The sequence below is a fragment of the Nannobrachium achirus genome (assembly GCF_963921795.1).
Source record: "Nannobrachium achirus genome assembly, chromosome: 8".
NCBI classification, from domain to species: domain Eukaryota; kingdom Metazoa; phylum Chordata; class Actinopteri; order Myctophiformes; family Myctophidae; genus Nannobrachium; species Nannobrachium achirus.
Genome location: NC_137817.1, coordinates 31,150,523 through 31,170,462, shown reverse-complemented (window position 1 = coordinate 31,170,462; position 19,940 = coordinate 31,150,523). Strand labels below are relative to the sequence as shown.

The 19,940-nt window shown below is 42.2% G+C and overlaps 2 protein-coding genes across 2 annotated transcripts in view; both read right to left on the bottom strand.

Moving 5' to 3' along the window:
- arhgap32a (Rho GTPase activating protein 32a) overlaps window positions 1–4,638 on the bottom strand; it is a 48,094-nt gene extending 43,456 nt beyond the window's left edge. Inside the window, exon 1 of the mRNA XM_080732252.1 lies at window positions 4,378–4,638. The gene's annotated coding sequence lies outside the window, so the exon portion shown is untranslated. The remainder of the gene's footprint in view (window positions 1–4,377) is intronic.
- A 5,734-nt stretch (window positions 4,639–10,372) lies between these two features.
- The window catches only part of igsf9ba (immunoglobulin superfamily, member 9Ba), a gene marked incomplete at both ends in the record, with an annotated part of 90,574 nt that continues 81,006 nt past the window's right edge, over window positions 10,373–19,940 (bottom strand). The window contains 5 exons of the mRNA XM_080732254.1: window positions 10,373–10,584; window positions 11,851–11,972; window positions 15,612–17,225; window positions 17,891–17,977; window positions 19,874–19,919. Coding sequence (XP_080588380.1) covers window positions 10,373–10,584; window positions 11,851–11,972; window positions 15,612–17,225; window positions 17,891–17,977; window positions 19,874–19,919 — 2,081 coding nt within the window. The remainder of the gene's footprint in view (window positions 10,585–11,850; window positions 11,973–15,611; window positions 17,226–17,890; window positions 17,978–19,873; window positions 19,920–19,940) is intronic.

Sequence of the window (19,940 nt, the reverse complement as noted above, 5' to 3'; positions counted from 1 at the left end):
CATGGATGTGGACGGATGGATGGATGGATGTGGACGGATGGATGGATGGATGTGGATTAGGGTGGATCTTAAATCGCCTTTTTTAGATTTTCTTGAGTCTCACCCCCCAATTATGTTCCTATGTACAAAAAACTGCTTTGGTTAAAATTTGGTTGAATTTCAAGCATATTTAGAGGTAGCTCAATCAAGTCAAAGATTGTACATTTTATTGGTCAAAATCGAATTGCACTGCAGGCACATTTAAGTTATACATTACACATTATTCTTATACTAAGCACAGAAATTATATTTTTTAAGCTTACAAATCTAAACACAAATCTGATTACATGTTTGTCATGTCAAACCAGAATTAATGTATTGTAGGAAATAACAGCAAAAAATTACAAATTACAATTTTTCATTTAACGTGCAGAATGACATGTCTTTATTGCACACTCTTCAATCATACTCACAACACACAACAAGCACACAGCCCCACTTCCTTGTTTACCCCCAAAACCCCCGAAAGTCACTGTAGTATAGTAATTCAGTAGTTACTGATCAATTAAAGTGTGTTTACGGCTATCGGGATACTTGTGCCAATGGTTCTGCAGAATTTGCAGCAAGTACTGGAGTTGGGACTCATCTTTAGTAATGAGACCACAATATTCTTGTATTAGGGCAACCCCACGCTCTGCATGATCATTGACAACATTCATCGCCTTCACTACAGCCAGAGCTTCTTAGTCCTCCCTGGGCTCCCACTCATCGGGATCAACATCAAGGAAGTCATCTGGGAGATCCATCATTTTGAAAAGCACCTTGGATTTGGGAGACACAACATCTTCAATGTTCTTCCTTGCAATTGTTCCAAAGTCAACAGAAATTCTCTTCATTTCCATCTTTCATGGCTCTCACCATCAGCCTCTTCGTTTGCCCACTCACTTGACTGTCAAACAATGCAAGTCCGACGATCTCTGGAGCCAAATAAGATAGGGGCATATGAAGAGAATTACTGTTGAACTTGGAACAATTGCAAGGAAGAACATTGAAGATGTTGTGTCTCCCAAATCCAAGGTGCTTTTAAAAATGATGGATCTCCCAGATTACATCCTTGACATTGATCCCGATGAGTGGGAGCCCAGGGAGGACTAAGAAGCTCTGGCTGTAGTGAAGGCGATGAATGTTGTCAATGATCATGCAGAGCGTGGGGTTGCCCTAATACAAGAATATTGTGGTCTCATTACTAAAGATGAGTCCCAACTCCAGTGATTGCTGCGAATTCTGCAGATCCATCGGCACAAGTATCCCGATAGCCGTAAACAAACTTTAATTGATCAGTAACTACTGAATTACTATACTACAGTGACTTTCGGGGGTTTTGGGGGTAAACAAGGAAGTGGGGCTGTGTGCTTGTTGTGTGTTGTGAGTATGATTGAAGAGTGTGCAATAAAGACATGTCATTCTGCACGTTAAATGAAAAATAGCAATTTGTCATTTTTTGCTTTGTTATTTCCTACAATACATTAATTCTGGTTTGACATGACAAACATGTAATCAGATTTGTGTTTAGATTTGTAAGCTTAAAAAATATAATTTCTGTGCTTAGTATAAGAATAATGTGTAATGTATAACTTAAATGTGCCTGCAGTGCAATTCGATTTTGACCAATACAATGTACAATCTTTGACTTGATTGAGCTACCTCTAAATATGCTTGAAATTCAACCAAATTTTAACCAAAGCATTTTTTTGTACATAGGAACATAATTGGGGGGTGAGACTCAAGAAAATCAAAAAAAGGCGATTTAAGATCCACCCTAATGTGGATGGATGGATGGATGGATGGATGTGGATGGATGGATGTGGATGGATGGATGTGGATGGATGGATGTGGATGGATGGATGGATGTGGATGGATGGATGGATGTGGATGGATGGATGGATGGATGGATGGATGGATGTGGATGGATGTGGATGGATGGATGTGGATGGATGGATGGATGGATGGGTGGGTGGGTGGATGGATTGTGGATGGATGGATGGATGTGGATGGATGGATGGATGGATGGATGGATGGATGGATGGATGTGGATGGATGGATGTGGATGGATGGATGGATGTGGATGGATGTGGATGGATGGATGGATGGATGGATGGATGGATGGATGGATGGATGTGGATGTGGATGGATGGATGGATGTGGATGGATGTGGATGGATGGATGTGGATGGATGGATGGATGGATGTGGATGGATGGATGTGGATGGATGGATGGATGGATGGATGGATGTGGATGGATGGATGTGGATGGATGGATGGATGGATGTGGATGGATGGATGGATGGATGGATGGATGGATGTGGATGGATGGATGTGGATGGATGGATGGATGGATGTGGATGGATGGATGGATGGATGTTGATGGATGGATGCATGGATGTATGTGGATGTGGATGGATGCATGTATGTGGATGGATGGATGGATGGATGGATGTGGATGGATAGATGGATGGATGGATGTGGATGGATGGATGGATGGATGTGGATGGATGGATGGATGGATGCGTGGATGGATGGATGGATGTGGATGGATGGATGGATGCGTGGATGGATGGATGGATGGATGTGGATGGATGGATGGATGGATGGATGTGGACGGATGGATGTGGGTGGATGGATGTGGGTGGATCACTGCTGCAACGTAGCTGTGAGCGCCTGCAAAGCAGGCGCGATCTCTAGATGTGAGCGGCCCGAAGGGCCGCGAACCTCTAGTTATAGTAATTCCTAAATGTCACAGCCTTAATATGAAGAATAATATCCCTAACCTTTTGCCGACTGGCAACTAATCTAGATATTGGCTTATGGAAAGAGTCATTCTCAGAATACATGCTATTTCTCCAAATTAAACCACAAACCTGTCAGTTTACATCTGTGCAATACACCCTCGCCCCAGGCAATGAGCTACAGTACAGTAAGGCTAAGTAAGGCTAAGTACAGTAGTACACAATACAATGATCAGTGTTCATTTAACTCTTAGACCTGGGCTCTTCAACGTTTTCAGGCCAAGGACCCCTTAGTTGAGAGATAGATGAGGTAGGGACCCCCACAACCTTTTTTCATAGATTTCATCATTTGACAGCACAATCATCAGTGTATTTTGGATTCATGTCAATTTGTGTTTTCAGATATTTAACCACTTGAGCCGTCATTACCTAATAAACTTGACCTTTTATTCTGTACTTAATCTGCTCTTTTTCCCCTCTACACCAAACCTCTATGCCGAAAATAGCCGATCTACAAGCTCACTTGTAGATCTGCTATTTTTGGCTACAGTTCTCAGAATATGGATACTTCACGTTGTTAATATAAAAAGGATTGAAAGATTTGGAGAACCCCCTGGCTAACTCTGAAGACCCCTCTGACCCAGACTGTACAAATGGATCTGCAAATGAACACTCTGGATTTTACTGTGTAGACTAATTATAATAAATATTATACTATTATTATAGGTAGCCTAAGCATACTAAATTATTCAAAATGAAATAATAGATTCATAACAATAGATAAAAAATAGGACCATGATACAAAATAGGCTACCTCAACTGGACATCCTTTAATTCGTCTAATCCTATCTAGCAAAAACACAATTTGAAAAAATGCATCTGTATCATCTTCTCTGACTGACCCTGCAGGCCTGATAGACCACTGTGTTGCAGCGAGGCACAATATTATTCTTCCTTTCAACTTCAGTGTTGGTTGTTTGTGCTCGCCTTGTTTTGGGTGTGAGAAGTCCCACACCAAAAACAAGCATTCCAATTTTGTCCAGCAAATATAGGGTACATGCACCAAAAAGGAAAAACCTCCTACTCAACTCATCGTTCATGCCAAGGGTTTCAATGCTTTGAAAATGGCTCTCAACGTAGGGTCCGGGGACCCCGGAGGCCAATTATGGCTCTCAACGTAGGGTCCGGGGACCCCGGAAGCCAATTGAAGTGGGTGTAGGGGTGGGTGGGTGGGGAGGTGGGGGCTCAGCAGCTAAAGGATTGGATAGATAGTTTGTAACCAAAATGGATACAGGTTTCAGAGAGTTAAATGAACACTTAACCATTGGTTCTCAAAGTGGGGTCCGGGGACCCCCGAGTCCTTGACGGAGTTCCAGGGGGTCCCCAGCTAAATGATAGTTAGGAACCAAATGGATGGACCCTTATGGGTCTGTATTTCTGTAACTCTGTCTCTTGAGAATGTACAAATGGGTACAAATCTGGGTCCAAAATTATGAATTATTCTCTTATGGGGGTCCCTGGCATATCTTTTCAAATGGGGGACACTGATAAGTGTCAATTTGGGGGTCCTTGACACGAAAAGGTTCGAGAAGCACTGCTTTAAAGCAGCCTACCTGTTAAGTGCTCCAACAGCACTCTGTTGCTTCTTGTTATGCGGGAGCGGGACAGCTTCTCTTCAGACCAAACGCTGGCCAGATTCTTCTGCGCTGCACTCCGACCACACAGAGACGGTCTGCGACAGATCACCTTGACAGCTGGTCGTCATGATCAGAGGTGCTGGTGCATTCATCCGATCCAAATTGAACTGTAACTGTACAACCATCATCATCATCATCACCACGTACCGCCACACACCGGTTCGATCCTTTGGTGAGTGAGAGGGAGTGAGTCGTTCCGTGCGGTACGGTACAGCCTCGTATCTCAGCTGAGAAAAATTCTGCCTGCACTCGATCATGACGAGCGCGCGCAGCCAATGGCGTGCCCACGCACATAATGTTTGTGGTCCATAAAATAACTCGGCAAAATGCAATCTTTCTGGGTGTTGTTGTAATAATATTAATATCAGCCTAATATTAATAATATTAATATTAATAATAATAATTATTATTATTACCTATAGTATTTGACTGTGTGTCGTTTGTGAAGGTAGGCCTAATGTATGTTTTTGGGCAATAGCCTGCTCCAATAAAGTACATAGCCAAGCCTACAGATCGTTGTTGAATTTGGCCTTAGGATTTTGCATTTGGCCAAAACAGACCAACCTCACTTCAGATGCATCTAGAATGCAGATAGTTGTTCATTTGTTTGCTCCCAAGCCTGTTGGAGGAGGAATTTGAACAAGAGTACAAAGGTCATCTTGAAGGACCTCATATTTGTGGTGTGTGTGTGTGTGTGTGTGTGAGAGAGAGAGAGAGAGAGAGAGAGAGAGAGAGAGAGAGAGAGAGAGAGAGAGAGAGTGTGTGTGAGTGTGTGGTCTACATGGTTAAGTAGCCTACTCAGTCTGTATGGTAACTAAGGGTTAACATCTTTGACAGAAAAATATATATGTTGTTATAGTCTAGTTAGTATAGTTATTATCAAACAACTGTAGGCCTGTAGGATTTATGTCTTTTTGGTCAGTTTTCTGTTTCAAACAAGATTTCTATCTCTAGACTCTAACCTATCATGTGGTTCTCAGAGTATGAAAACAGGTATTTTTGTGTATACTAACAGGGAGATCATATGATATGGATGGTTGTGAAAATGTATACCTCAGAGTAGATTACCAGCTTGCTATCAGTACTTAAAAGAAAGAAAATCCCTGACCTGATTCTATCACTCCTCTCCCACAGCCCAACACTTACACCTTGTGTCCAGCAGTTGAACTACACCTTAGAGCAGAATGTCAATCTGATTCTGAAGACAGAAGGAACAACAGCAGTAAAACAAGAACAAAAAACAAACAGGCAAACATCTTTTCATTTTTTTTATTATATCAAAATACAAAACTTTGAGAGGAAAATTTTGAATGGGACTAAGCATTTGAAATGATATGGTGACATGAATACAACACTGCTTTCATATTCTCACAGACATGCCGATAGATAGATCATACTGTCCATCATGCGCTAGGCCTATTTCTACATCATTATGGGCCACCGGAAGTAAGCCTATGCATTTCCCTATACAATGTTATGCCATTTTCCTAGAGCTGTGGACTCCAGTCACAAAGCCTCTATTCCTCACAAGGCTACATGTGCCAGTAGGCTAGAATGTTTTTTCTTTATTATTTTTGCTCAGTGTCTATTTCTTTTGAAGAACAAAGTTCCATGGCAGTTGAACATGAGGAGTGAGTAACAAATGATCTCAGACAATACAGAATTCCCTGGACAGCAGTGGCAAACGAGAAAACCAATACAAGTTTTTATACATAAGGCTTTGGTACAGCACCATACAGCATGAGTTAATTGCTCACAAAAAAAGTGAAGCCAACTACCTGATGTAATGACACAACTGAATGTCAAACCCTGAAAAAAAAAAAAAAAAAAAAAAAAACTAACAGAACAAAAACCATCAGGTCATTTTGAAACAGACAAAAAGTAAGAAGTATTATGTTTTTGTTTTGAAGTATTTACATATGAACATTATTGATACACATTTCAATTGAAAGAACATTATGGAAACAGATTATACACAAAAAACAACATAGAATACAGAATGTAAACATGTGATGTACAGCACAGATTTCGATGGATGAAAACGACATGAAATGTTGTACATTTTCTTCCTTTAAGCACTACTTAGTTTGCTTGAGTATGAGCATCTGCTAAAACAGTCAACAATGTAGTGCTTATTGTAGCCTACGAGAATAATACATTCTAGTTTATCAGTGCTGGTACACATGAAAAAACTGAGAATATAGAAAATACTACATATTCTATTTTCTGTCCAATAACAACCAGTTTGGATGTCCATGAATGATTGCTAAATAGGCATTTTGTATTGTCTCTACATGCAAGATTAATACAATAAAATTAAATTGGCTCTAAGTATTATCCTACCAGCACCTAATGATGCACTAAAAGCTGTAAGCAGAGAAATTGGAAAAAACAAAACTTGATCTAACAGTACCTCCAAAGCAGCCCTCTTTAACACTGTACATGTTTTTGTTGAATAATGCAAAAGAGTCCGGAAGACTACATACCTTTGTAAAATCCTACCTGGAAAGCATGTATGAGTAATAACTTTCCCAATACCTTCACTAGGAGAACCAGCATAAATACAAATGTGGTCTGATGAATACCCATGGCTATACTGTACAGTACCAGTAAGAGTCTTATTGTCAAAGGTGGTGAGATAATGCAAGAAGCCCTGCAGTGGTGTGCTTGAAACAGTGCGTGTCAACCTAAGTTTATAAACCTGTAGAAAGTGTGTAGGAAGATGTCCTTGTGACCTGACCATGCTCTCAGATCCCCTCTCTTGTGCCTTGTTGTATCTACTGCTAATCCAAATCAGGTTGATGGTGACAATTTTATTGTTTCTCCTCCACTCTCGGTTAATATTATCAATATCAACACAATTATAATTTGGAGAGGGTACCTTGGAAGCACAGACAAGACAAACACACTAAAGAAATAGGTAATCTTGAGCCCATTTGAACACTCAAGTCTATCATTTGAGCTTAAATACAAATACTTCCCATGTTCAGTATGGTTTTATCACTGTAATTACACCATGATACTGCAATGATAGGACCTATATTGTATAACGGAGCTAGTTTAGTTATTCAAACACAGAGGACTGAAGAGTTGCTTGTGGCAAAGACCTCTATTCTAAAGCACCACAAAGATTACCATAGCACCAAGTCGTAATGTTCAAAGCACCTATGCCCTAACACACTGTTTTTCATATCAAACTAATGTAAACACAATTTCTCCCACGGCACATTGTACATGACCATGATGTCTGTGATTCTTGGAAAGATTTCCTTCAGTAAATTTGCTTTGGACATCTGAAGGCAAGTGATCTTGAGTGAATCTACATACAGTGTGTGCTCATGAAAGGGGAAAATGCATTTTGAATTCTTTGTCCCATAAAGGATATAGGGGCAACACATTTCCGCATCTAAAGCTTTTCGAATTGGCATTCACATACTATACATCAGAGAAAATACTACTCAACTTGTGCGGCCAACGGGCTATGGCAATAATACATTGTACGGTACTAACATTTACTGTAGGTTTCTTTTCTTTTCAGATAAAATAATGTTTGCTAAAGTATGACAAATGAGGCACCTTAAAATGTTTTATAAACACTGTCCACTTAAAGCCATACTGTAAGCAAATACTTTTTTTTATATATATAATCTAATTTTTCCTTTGAATCCTATCATCTTTTCATACATCCTTATACACAGAACATTTTCCTGTAAAACATGGTTTGATTTATCTTTACAAATACAATACACACCATGTACAGTACATAACAAATATAAATTTTCCCCCCATATCTTACATGAAACCAATTCTTACAGTAGAATATGCACTTCGATGTATCAATTTCAAACAACTCGATTTTCAGGCAATCATCACTTTCTCACTTATCAAGACTTTTTATGATTTCAGTGTAAGCAGATATAGGATCAATTGATTCATGTGGATACTTACTGGAAAACATGTGATTTGCAAGTGGCCGCAAAACTAAATTGAATTTAGCTTCTAACGACTGACTTAGCCTTTGAGATAGAAGGGGAAAAAAAGTGATTGTTGCCATTAGAATGACGGGAGCAGGGTTTAAAACCCGGGTGGTATTACTAGTTATCATCCTCTTGCCAAATTATACAGGAATAACTAAGGAATAAATAAAAGCTTGGACTTGTTATGTGGGCATCTTACCAATTACAGCTGCACTATTAACAATATGGGTCAGGTCATTCATTGTACTGTGACATTGGGACATTCATTTCCTGTACAGCAAAAACATACATTCATTATCGGTTAGTGTTGAAAATTAACAAACGTACAGAGAAATAGCTAGCAAGTAATATACAATTGTTAAGAGAGAGATAAACAGTCAGAATGGCCACAATTTGAATATTATCTGCAGCCTGTAATTGCAGAACTGCACCCAGGCAACCGCTGTGAACTTTTCCCCCAACTTTGCAAAGCAACAGCAATCATCTTCTGTTCTAACAAGTGTTTTGAAACATGAACATCTGTGCCAACTGTTTCTATCGGCATGAGAACTACAGTACAGTGTGTGTATGCACTTTTCAAATGACACTATACACATGGTTTATTTGTGTTTTAAAAATCCAAGCTTCAGCGTTATATTTTGAAACCCAGATGACTGTTGTGTTTCACTAATTGTTATCATATTCTGTTCTATAACTGGAATATACACAATAGGTACAAATAGGTACCCATTTAAAATATAAAAAAGAATCCAGGGTAATGCATCTTCTGTAGCATTTCCTTGTGTGTCCTTGGCAGAGAACAAATAAAAACCAATACACTCCCAGAACAGACACGTGAGAAGGCGAATAAAAAGGCAGTTGATTCTTATGTAAAAAACAAAAAACAATAGAGAAAAAGGCAAAAAAGGCACCTAGATTTGTGCCTCATTTCACAAATGATTTCATCTTAATGAAATACTACAATACACATCACAATTCATCACCCTGTTCCTGTTCCTTACCAGTTCCTCCTTTTGAGCAGGAGAGTCCAACTTTTAGTTTGATGTGATTGAAGCCTATGGTCTCTAATCCATAAGAGAATGCCATGATGACAGTATCAAACACACCACCATCAAGCACTAACAATTAAGACAGTGTGTCTTCTAATGATCTGGATGACGAGCATAACAGCATGGTTTGTATTGGAAACAAATTATAATAATCAAAATCGAACAAAATACCCCAGTTAATTTGAGCGTAAAAAGCTTCAAAATCATATAAAAGTTAGGCCATATTGTTTGTTTCACGGATGCGGTGTGTGATATTAAACCTTTTTATCCATACATTTTATGTGTAAAAAGGTAAGTACGTACAGTATACCACAAGAATTACAGCAACTCTGCGCTTACTCTGAGGTATATTTTGTGATAAGAACCCTGTGTTAGATACTGACACTATTTGTATTGTAGGAAAGGTAGAGTCGTATCCCAGTCCAGAGACGCACCAGGTTTAACAGTACACTGTGTCACTGAAACATCTAAAGATATGGATCCCTCAATGACCAGTGAATGAAGGTTGTACCTTGATGAACTATTCAACCCATATATTTTTTTCTTTTATTACAGTAGGAGTTTAATCCCCTTCTTTTACTATTTTATGTACATAATATATTTTCAGAGCTAAGTTTATTTTAGATGAGATTCTTCAGAGATAACTAGTGTGGCGACAACTCAGAACAAAATCCACCGTTCTTGCTTTCAAATGATTAGAAAAAAAACACCAGAGACAGGTTTCCCTGGAGTACTTGATGTGACGGCTCCCACTGCGACACACAGGGGGAAGACCTAGAGAGAGTTGAGTATTATCTTGACAGGGAGGTGGGGATGTCGGGGGTGTTGTCAGCGTAGTGGAGTCCCATGGCTTGGCTTGTCGTTTGACAGTGGTGGGCATACAGGTCAGCGTAGAGTCCCATAGTTTGGTCCATCGGAGTCTGTGCTGGCCAGGATGCCCGTCTGGTCCTCCTCAGAGCGCCTGCGCCGGTGCAGGAAGGAGGTCAAATAAAGATACAGGTTTTTTCTCTTCGGACGTTTTTTCTTCCTCTGGAAGTGGAGATCCTTTCTCTCCAGGGTTGTCTGAGACTGCTGCTGGGTCTGAGAGGGAGGCACACCTGGGATGGAGACAGAGGGTCATCAGTGAAGTCGTCATAATGATCATCTTTATTTGTATTTTGTATAGCACCTTTTGAAAACGGATGTACAAAGCACAAGCTGTAGGTTTTGGTGAAAACAATTAAAATTAGCACACTACATACATAACGCTGTAAAGTAGTATTAAAATTAGAGGAAAAAAAATTGTATTACACACACACACACACACACACACACACACACACACACACACACACACACACACACAATGCACATACTGTATGCAGTGCACATCCTTACACACATGTATAGTATGCATGCAGTATGTGTTGTACATACATACAGTATAATAGTAATAATAACTAGAAAGATGCAATTGGAAATTGCAACTGTGGTTGCGATGACGCGGGTCACACTTGCAAATATCTCTGTATCTGTCAGTCCTCGTCCCTATTTGAGCGGTGCTAACCATAACCATTCCATCCTAGTCCCTTTTATACCCATACTGTATATGGAGATCCCTGATGTCATCAATAATAAGCCCATATCAGTGAATGCCCATATGTGGACATACTGTGCCAGTCTCAAGTGGTCTATGATGTCAGACAAAATTGGTGTTTTGTGGTTGTATATAATGTATGTGTATATATGTATATACATAAGTATACATTATTACTTATTTATTTTTTGTAAGAAATGTTCAGAGCTTTGTTTTTTGTTTGTTTTTGCTTGTTTCTTTTGTTTTCCTTAAGAGTTTACTGCGGTTATCTGAGTGATCGTGACAAGGTTAGGCAAAATAAGCCAATGGGCTTCAGCCTATACCTTTTTGGTTAAAAAATAATGAAAAATTCATGTGAAAATGAAATCTATGTATTCTATTTTTAAATGACCAAATAAACTCTACTACTACTACTACATCTATGATGTCAGTCATCTCCATATTTGGGAAAAGTTACATTTTTAATTAAAGTCAATGGAGAAAATTAATTCACAAATACATTTATATAAACTATGTAACGTATCTCTAAGACTCCCTAATCGGGAGATAAGTGACGGCCAGATCGCATACACAAATCAGGAGGGAATATGGGAAATGGGACAGATCCATGTTGATGACATGACTTTAGAGATACTGTGTACCGCTTTGCGTGATTTTAGGGCACAAAAGCAGTGTCCAAAAATGTGTTTAGCAAAAATCGGGCCTCATAGTGGCACTAGAAGAGGGACATGTGAGAAATCAGGGCCTACATACACCTACATGTCTGTGGTTAAAATATGATGGTCACCTGTTCTCCTCCTGGAGGTTGAGTTGTTATTGGTGTTGCCCTTGGCTTTAGTAATACAGTGTTGGAGCAGTGCTTGTAAACTCTCAGACCCGGCAGGATGACTAGACGCTCCTAGAGGCTCCCTGTGGAGAAGGGGAAAGACGTGCAACCCAAGGTTTGTATTTGTCCGCCAGCAGGGAGCGCTATCTCCCCAAGGTGAAAAGCCAAAATGGCACACTTTGATTCCAATTTCCAACAGGCTCTATCATGATTTAAAGAGCTCTGGTGCTTCTAATCATCTCTTTCACTAAGAAGAATTTTCATCTCTGCCTGCATTAATGAGCAATAAGTTCGAGAAAGAAAAAAGAAAGATAGTGAGAAAGAAAGAAACAAGGAAAATTACCAATGGCTGACTTAATGAATGAATGAATGAATGAATGAATGATTAGTTGATAGTATCATACTGTATGATATCATTGGCTTTTAATCAATTTCTGCTTAAAATCTGGACGAAAGCCCCAATCCAGGATTTATTAGGGTATATCAATCACAAATGCCTCAAGGGCAGGACTGATATCAATTATTCCCTGGACCACCATAACATAAAATCTGGCTCATTGTGCAGTATTTAGTTACAATGATTGAAACTCATGTTATGCAGAGACATACAGCAATGTCAGCACCATGTCATTATATAAAAAAGAAACATCACTACATTGGACTCATTCATATTCTGGATTGGGACTGAAAATATTGGACCTTTCTGTAAAAAAAAAACATGAAATGAAAATCAGCTAAATCACTGTTTGCATAATAACAGTGTCATTTCAGCCAGTTTCTGGGCTGTTTCTTTTTTATATACAAGATGGATGTATGTACTGTATGACGGTCCTTCTTCAAAATGGGAAACAGACAGGATTCTCTTTTTTTTAAATCCCCGTAAGAGGTATTTTCATTTTACGAGTGCCACATATTAAACATAATCACCCGTTGGTTCTTTTTTCATTTGTAAAAATGTAGAATAGTGATTCAGTCTATCATGAATCAAATCACAACAACTTCATGAACAGAATATGCAGTCTGTTTAAAAAATGGTTTTACCTCGTACCGAATTCTGGTTTTGTTGTCCATCTCTCATAGAAAGATGCATGTAAAAATACTAATATCCAAAAACAACCTCACAAACGCTAAACATGGAGGTTCATGAGGTTCAATGTTAGCTCAATGTCTTTGCCTTTCAAAAGATCAAATACACCAGCCGCCAAAACCTGACTTAGTGATACATTAAGTCAGGTTGTTGTGCCAAACATGTATCGTTTCAAAAGGCATAGGAACACAAAGCTCTAGAGAGGCTGTCCGTCATTTGCCACTGTGGAGAGAGAAATTGAAAGCCATTAGCAGAGAGGGGGAGACAAATCTGAGCATGTTCAACAGTCCTGGACAGATGCAGCACACATTTCCATTATCATCACTACTGTGTGCAGCGGCCACAGTGTGTTGAATAAATTACAATTTCCATAAACATGAACACTGTACAGCACAATTCCATAAACATGAACACTGCGTACAGAGGCTTCACCATGCTGACGGGAGGAGATGGCAGGAAGAGGAAATGGCCGTTAAAGAACAGTCACATGACAGGAAGAGGAAATGGCCATTAAAAACAGTCACATGACAGAAAACGAAAGCACTTAGGACAACAAATGTGACAGAGAATTTAGAATTATTATTGTTATTTGTTTGGTCATAGAGATAGATTTAGAGAATGCATGCATGGCATTTTGCACATGAAACAAAACTTTAAAGGGGAATACTCCAGTCTATCGGCAATGTGGGTCCTCTATTGATTCAAGGCTTTTGTGCAGGGAAACTTGTGCCCGAGTTCCGCAAATCAAAACAGGATCAAAATGCTACTCCACAGTCCAAAACCTCCTCCTTGTATGGTCCACAAGCCTTTTTGACTGTAGCCTACCCTACAGCAGGCTCATTGTGCCTTGGAACTGTATTGAGAATGCATCCTGCAGTCATTACCATTAGCTATACTTAACTTGAATCCAGTACAGAGGCACAACCCAAAGCGATTCCCCTTTAAAGGAGAGAGTGATTAGATCCGTCCCCCTGCTGACCCCTCCCCTCTCAGACATGGGTCCGACCCTTACCTATTGCGGCGTAGGGGGCCGGGTCACAACACCGCTGCCCAGATAGCTGAGATCAATCAAAAACAAATGAGGTAAGACCCTTACCCTGTACAAACTGCAGCAGCCCTATATGCTACTCCCCCACAAAGGCCCGTGATACTGGAGGAGAAAGCCTCTACTAAGTCCTTTACACTGTGCTCAGGGGCGTCACAAGGGGGGGAAAGTGGAACTGAGTTACTAGGGCCCAAGGTGGAGAAGCCTTAATTGTTTTATACTTTAGCTATTGAAAAATAGCAGATATACAAGCTCACAGCGCGGCACTGAGTGCCGCACTGCAAGCTTGTAGATCTGCTATTTTTGAAAAGTCGTGAAAATGTGTGCAAATCTTTGAATATATGTATTTTTTAAGCGAACATTTGTAACTCAAATGTTGCTTCTGGGGGGTCCCTGGAACTAAATATTTTAGATGGGGGTCCGTGGCCAAATACACATCATTTTGGGGGTCCTTCACATGAAAAGGTTTGAGCACCACTGACATAGAAACATAGGTTTTTCAAAAAACCTTAGAAGGATTTGAAATATTCAAAAACTTGCACAAATGTTCATGATTTTTCAAAAATAGCAGATCTACGAGCTCGCAGCACTGCACTCGGTGCCGCGCTGTGAGCTTGTATATCAGCTATTTTTCAATAGTTAAAGTACCCAGGGCCCAGAATTAGGTGCGACACCCCTGTTTGTGGGGTTCAGAGGGTGGTAAGGTGGGTGCGGGGGGTAGTAGGAAGGTATGTAGTCTAGAAACTCTACGGGGTACAACTGTATATATGCGCCTCAGGTATGCTTTTACATAGGCTTTAGCTGTCTCACCCTGCGTTAAACTGGATATGAAAGTTCCAGTGCATGAAAATATTGGATGTAATTAAAGTTATAAACTGCTCTTTTTGTCAGATTTAATCCTAACATTCAGATAATTAAAATACAATTACACTAACTCAAGCTGAGGATAATATGTCTTACGTTTTGAGTCTAACCATAATAGAAATACACAAATGTACATCAAGTACACAATAATGTAATTATGATACTGAATGAAGAGCACCAACATAATTTTCACAACTACTTTATGCATTTCATTTTCAATTTCATTGATTCTATTATGTTATACTTTCATACTCTTCAAAACCAAATTGTTATCTAGCTTGTATTTGCCATGTCAGATTTAGAATTTAGAACACAACAAAAATATGGCAGTATTTTTTCAAATGTTCATCCAATCATCACATTAAGATTTGATTTCTACTTGCACTGTAAGCCAGTGACACAATTTAAAAAAATCATCCATAATAGTGACAGGACATTATTTCAAGGATCAAATTCAGCTTACACATGCCATTGAGTTGTCAAAATCTTAGAAACATTTTATCTCAAACAGATAAAATGTGTGCTAAATGCAATCACATGCTTTCTGCATATTATTGCAAAAAATATGCATTATTGCTTTGCCTAAAGGAAACAAGTTAAAAATTCAAGTTAAGTAAAAAAATAATTTGAATAGAGAGCAAATTTGGAATAGAGAGCTGGGGAGTTACTGTAAATCTCCTCCGTATGTGAATGTATGGCTATTCTATGCTGTAATGCATCACCTACCCTGAGGCGGATATCTGGAGCTGAGAAGGTTCTGACGGTAACATCTCCTCCTCTGTCCTTCTCTGGGACGGCCTCTGCCCGAAAACATCCCTGCCCTCCGGAGGGGGAGAAGGGGACTGGGAGGGATAACTGGCTGCAGTGGAGGCATAGGACATGTGGGCACGGTAACTGGGGCTGGGCTGCCTGCTACCCTGGCCCCTACTGGGAGAGGTGGTCAGCGAAGACCTCCGAGAGAAACTAACAGAGGTGGCAGAGGGCTGCAGGGTGATCTCTGGCATCTCCAGAGACCGGGAGGTGCGGAGGATGCTGGGGCGGGGCGGAGGCCGCACTAGGATATCTGGGGAACCCGGCTGGGTGCTAAGGGGACTTTGGGAGAGTGGAGAGAGACGGGAGGGCTGGAGTACCAGCGGGGGGAGACTGGGGTCAGCCCGGCGCCCTGCCCTCGGGCTGAGCCAGGACTGAGGGCTACTACTCGGGGCTGTGCTTGGGCTCCCTGCACGGGCTGCCGGGTCAGGGTAAGGCAACACTGGTACACCCACACCGTGGGATGTGTGTCTGAGCTGGCCGAGACTCTGGGCCTGTTGCATAGCTGAACGCCTAACCGGAGGCCCCGAGGGCCTGTCTCTGCCTGAAGGAGGCACAGGGACCTCCAGCTGCAGGAGACCAGGGCTAGATGGATCCTTTAGGGGAGGGAGGTGCAAGCGGCTCGGGGGAAGAGAGTGGGGGGGGTACGGGGGAGGGTCGGAGGGGTCCTGGGGATGATGTAAGGGGTGGTGGGGTGGGTATATGAAACGTGGGCCTTCTAGACCCAGGAAAGGGAACTCGTGTGGCTGCCAGCTTTCGGGCGAGCGCGGTGGGGGGCTGTGTATTTGAGAAAGAGAATGGCCAGATGCAGTGTACTGATGATGCTCCATCTCCCCACTCTCCTCTGGGATGGACGGGTAGCCGAAGGGCCCCTCAGCGGTGCCCGGAGGGGAGGACAGAGCGGAGCTACGCGGGCTGATGTCAGGCATGTAGAAAGGTGGTGGAATCCCTGATTGATACCCATAGAACGGGCCCTGGGGAAAGCCCCTGTAGCGGGAGGCTGGTGCCTGCCCTGAGGCGTGAAGCGCACTGCCCTCCACAAAGCTCATACCTTCCATGGCCCTGTGTAGGCGGGGGCTGTAGTTGGGGGGCTGCGTGGACTCCAGGCTGGAGGACGTAGGGGAGAGCTGGGGCCGGAGCGTGGGCATGATGGGGGGCAGAGGCCCGGGGTCAAAATCATTCTCCTCGTCGGACTGCCGGAATTCCGGGTACATGTCGGACTCCTCCGCAAAGGGGAAGCCCTGGATGCGGCGCGCCGGCGGGCTGCCCTCCATGACGAATCGGCCATCGGGTCCGCGGCTGATCAGCTCAATGGGTGTGGTCACCTCAGCCTCGTACTTGGACACGCTGTACTTCTTGCCGGCTATTGCACGCTTGGTTTTCTTGTACAAGGAGAGCTCTTTGTCCTTCTCTCGCAGGGGGCTTGGCAGCTTCCTGACGTACAGACCGGGACCGTGGGAGCCATCCGAGGAAATAGAGCGCGGCCGAGACGGAGGGGAGCTCTCTGGACTGATCTTCCCTGACGACAGCCTGACAGAGGAGACAAAGACAGCGAGCTGGGTTTAAAATGACGGACACTATATAGATGGAACTCTACATGTTGATGAGAAAAAGAAAATAGACGAATGCGCAAGCAAAAATAATCAAAAATAGCGGAGAACAAATGGCAAAATACACAAAACCAAGGCAGCCATAATGAAATGCATTATGATAATGACCAGCAGCACCCTTGATAGCACTGCAGCTAATGAACCAAGCCAGAGTGACAGTATGAGATAAGAACCAACTACGCAACCATGACAACCGTCGCGCAAATCTCTTGTCTATTTCCTCCTCTTTAGCAGAACTGAGGTCTATTTGCATATGCTGGTATAGCATATGAAAATAAAAGCAGATGGCAACTATCCAGGATCTATTTGAAGTAAGATTTTTTCCACACCAGGAGCAGCAGCATTGTCAACACTTACTTAGTCAAAGGAATACACAAGGTAGACATATAAAAGTAATGCATATACAAAGTACTGTACATGCAGCCGAATCAATGCAAATAGAAGAGTCGGTGCATGCGGTTAGGCCGGTGGCACGCTAAAGCAAATAGTCAGTGTCAGTTCATAGTTTCTATGCAATGCAATAACCATGCAGCCAAGCCAGTGCAGCGCAGCACACACTGTATTATGGTGCAGGCAGGCACTCACAGGGGGCTGACGGGCGGGGGGATGTAGCTGCTCCTGGCAGGCTCGTCCCAGCAGGGCTCTACCCCTGGCAAGGGGGTGAGAGGAGGCCTGCGATGGGAGACAAATGACATGGGCCTAGTTCATCTTAACCTGACTCCGCCAGATGGTGGCAGTATTGAGTTCAAATGTTAATTTCTCAATCCTGCATCCATCTGGGCTGCGTGATAGTGGACCGTAGCACGATTCTGGCAAGTCCCGGAAAAGACGCGCTGTGATTGGCCAGAGGCACTTTGAGTGACGCTTCACCCCCAAACATTATTTACTATTCTGTCCCTGCCGGGACGCAACGCGAACGGTGCTGAGTCGGCTCAAGTGGACTTCGCAACGCTCAACACGGCAACTCGCTCGCTTTAGCTCGCTCGGCGGTGTCTCACCAGGCTCAAGTCTGCTTGACTATCCTTGTTTGCTCAAAAAAGTAATGGCGGCGTTGCATTCAGCCAATGGGAACGCTTGCCAGAAGGGCGCAACGATTCACTATTACGCATCTGGGCTCGCTCAAGCCCAACTGCTGAAGAAGTCTGTCCCTTTTTTCAAGCTACTTGGCAGGTGATTGAATGGGACCGTCTGTCTATCAGTGTCTGGCTGAGCTCACTCCAACCAATCATATTGACGTGTCCTTGACTCCAACCAATCATACTGACTACACATGACGTATGCTAGCTGCGCCAACAAAAAACACTAAACGCGTCACGCGTGCCTGTTTTTCATGCAAGGCTTGTGTCCCCCGCGCGTCTCTCTCTATCGCCAAGATCCCGCCTGTAGCGGGCGCTGTTCGCCGTCAGCTCCAATCCCCGAGCGAGTCCAGATGGAGGTTGTATTGTGAACTCCATACCGCCACCATCTGGCGGAGTCAGGTTAAGTTCATCTGTCAGCTATACCAACTGGCCATATTCCCACAGCAGCCACTTTGCTCTTACTTCATACTTAGGGGGTGGTGGTGGCAAACTTGAAACTACCAAAAAGTCTGAGGTTTCCCACCACCCCCACAGGGATGAAGTCAAATCAAAATGGCTGCGGCATGACTACGGTCAATAATCCATGTAGGATGGGCTACATAATTAGGAACCCCTGACCTGCCCTGAAGAAATAACAACTCTCAGAAAAGAAAATGCTACTTTTTCTTTAACCTATCAATTATCACAAGCAACTGAACTTCGATCTGAAATGGATTTTTACACATTGGACATTATCACATGACAATTACATTCAAATGGCGTTATACATGGATACAGATTTACACAGACAGACACATAATACAGTACATTGCATACACACATACAGTAGCTGATATTGTACATTACAATGTGCAGAAATACAACGATAAACAAACAGAATTGGCCATTATTACACTCTAAGAATCATGCAGAGAGCAGACAAGCCTTTAAGGTTAAAGAATACAGATGGATCAAAAATCAATAGAGAGACTGCAGCAGTGGCACTCTGGATAATGTGTTTAAAATGCTGACTTTGCTATTCTGAACGCGGTCTGTGATCCGCTAGAGGTTGCTATTGCACACCAACATAATCTCTCTGGTCTGTTATCAAGGCTTCACCACTTCACACATTACAGTGTGTCAACTATTGTGTGTACTGTGTGCAATGCCTCATTCAGATGTAATAACACCTCCTTTGCAATAACAGTTATACATACTGTACAGTACCCTGCCTCCTGATAAAATGACACACACACTGAATGACATTATGCATCTCCCAGGTAATAATTTACTCACCAGCCTGTACTTTCGGCTGCCTTACACTGCTTGATAATAATACACATTTCTTACTAGTGTAAACTATTCAAACTTTGGCAATGCCACCACATGCGGCTGAGGATCTTGTCATTTCAAGTGGCCAGGTACTGTTCAAGTGCCTAATACCCTCTGCAGGGCTAACTACCTCCAGCGGATCACAGGGCATCGTCTTTGGCTTTCAGAGGCTACTTACGGTGACTCTATGCTTTTCCTGAAGTGTGTCACTGACAAGGGAGGATCTAAGAGAAGAAAGACAGAAA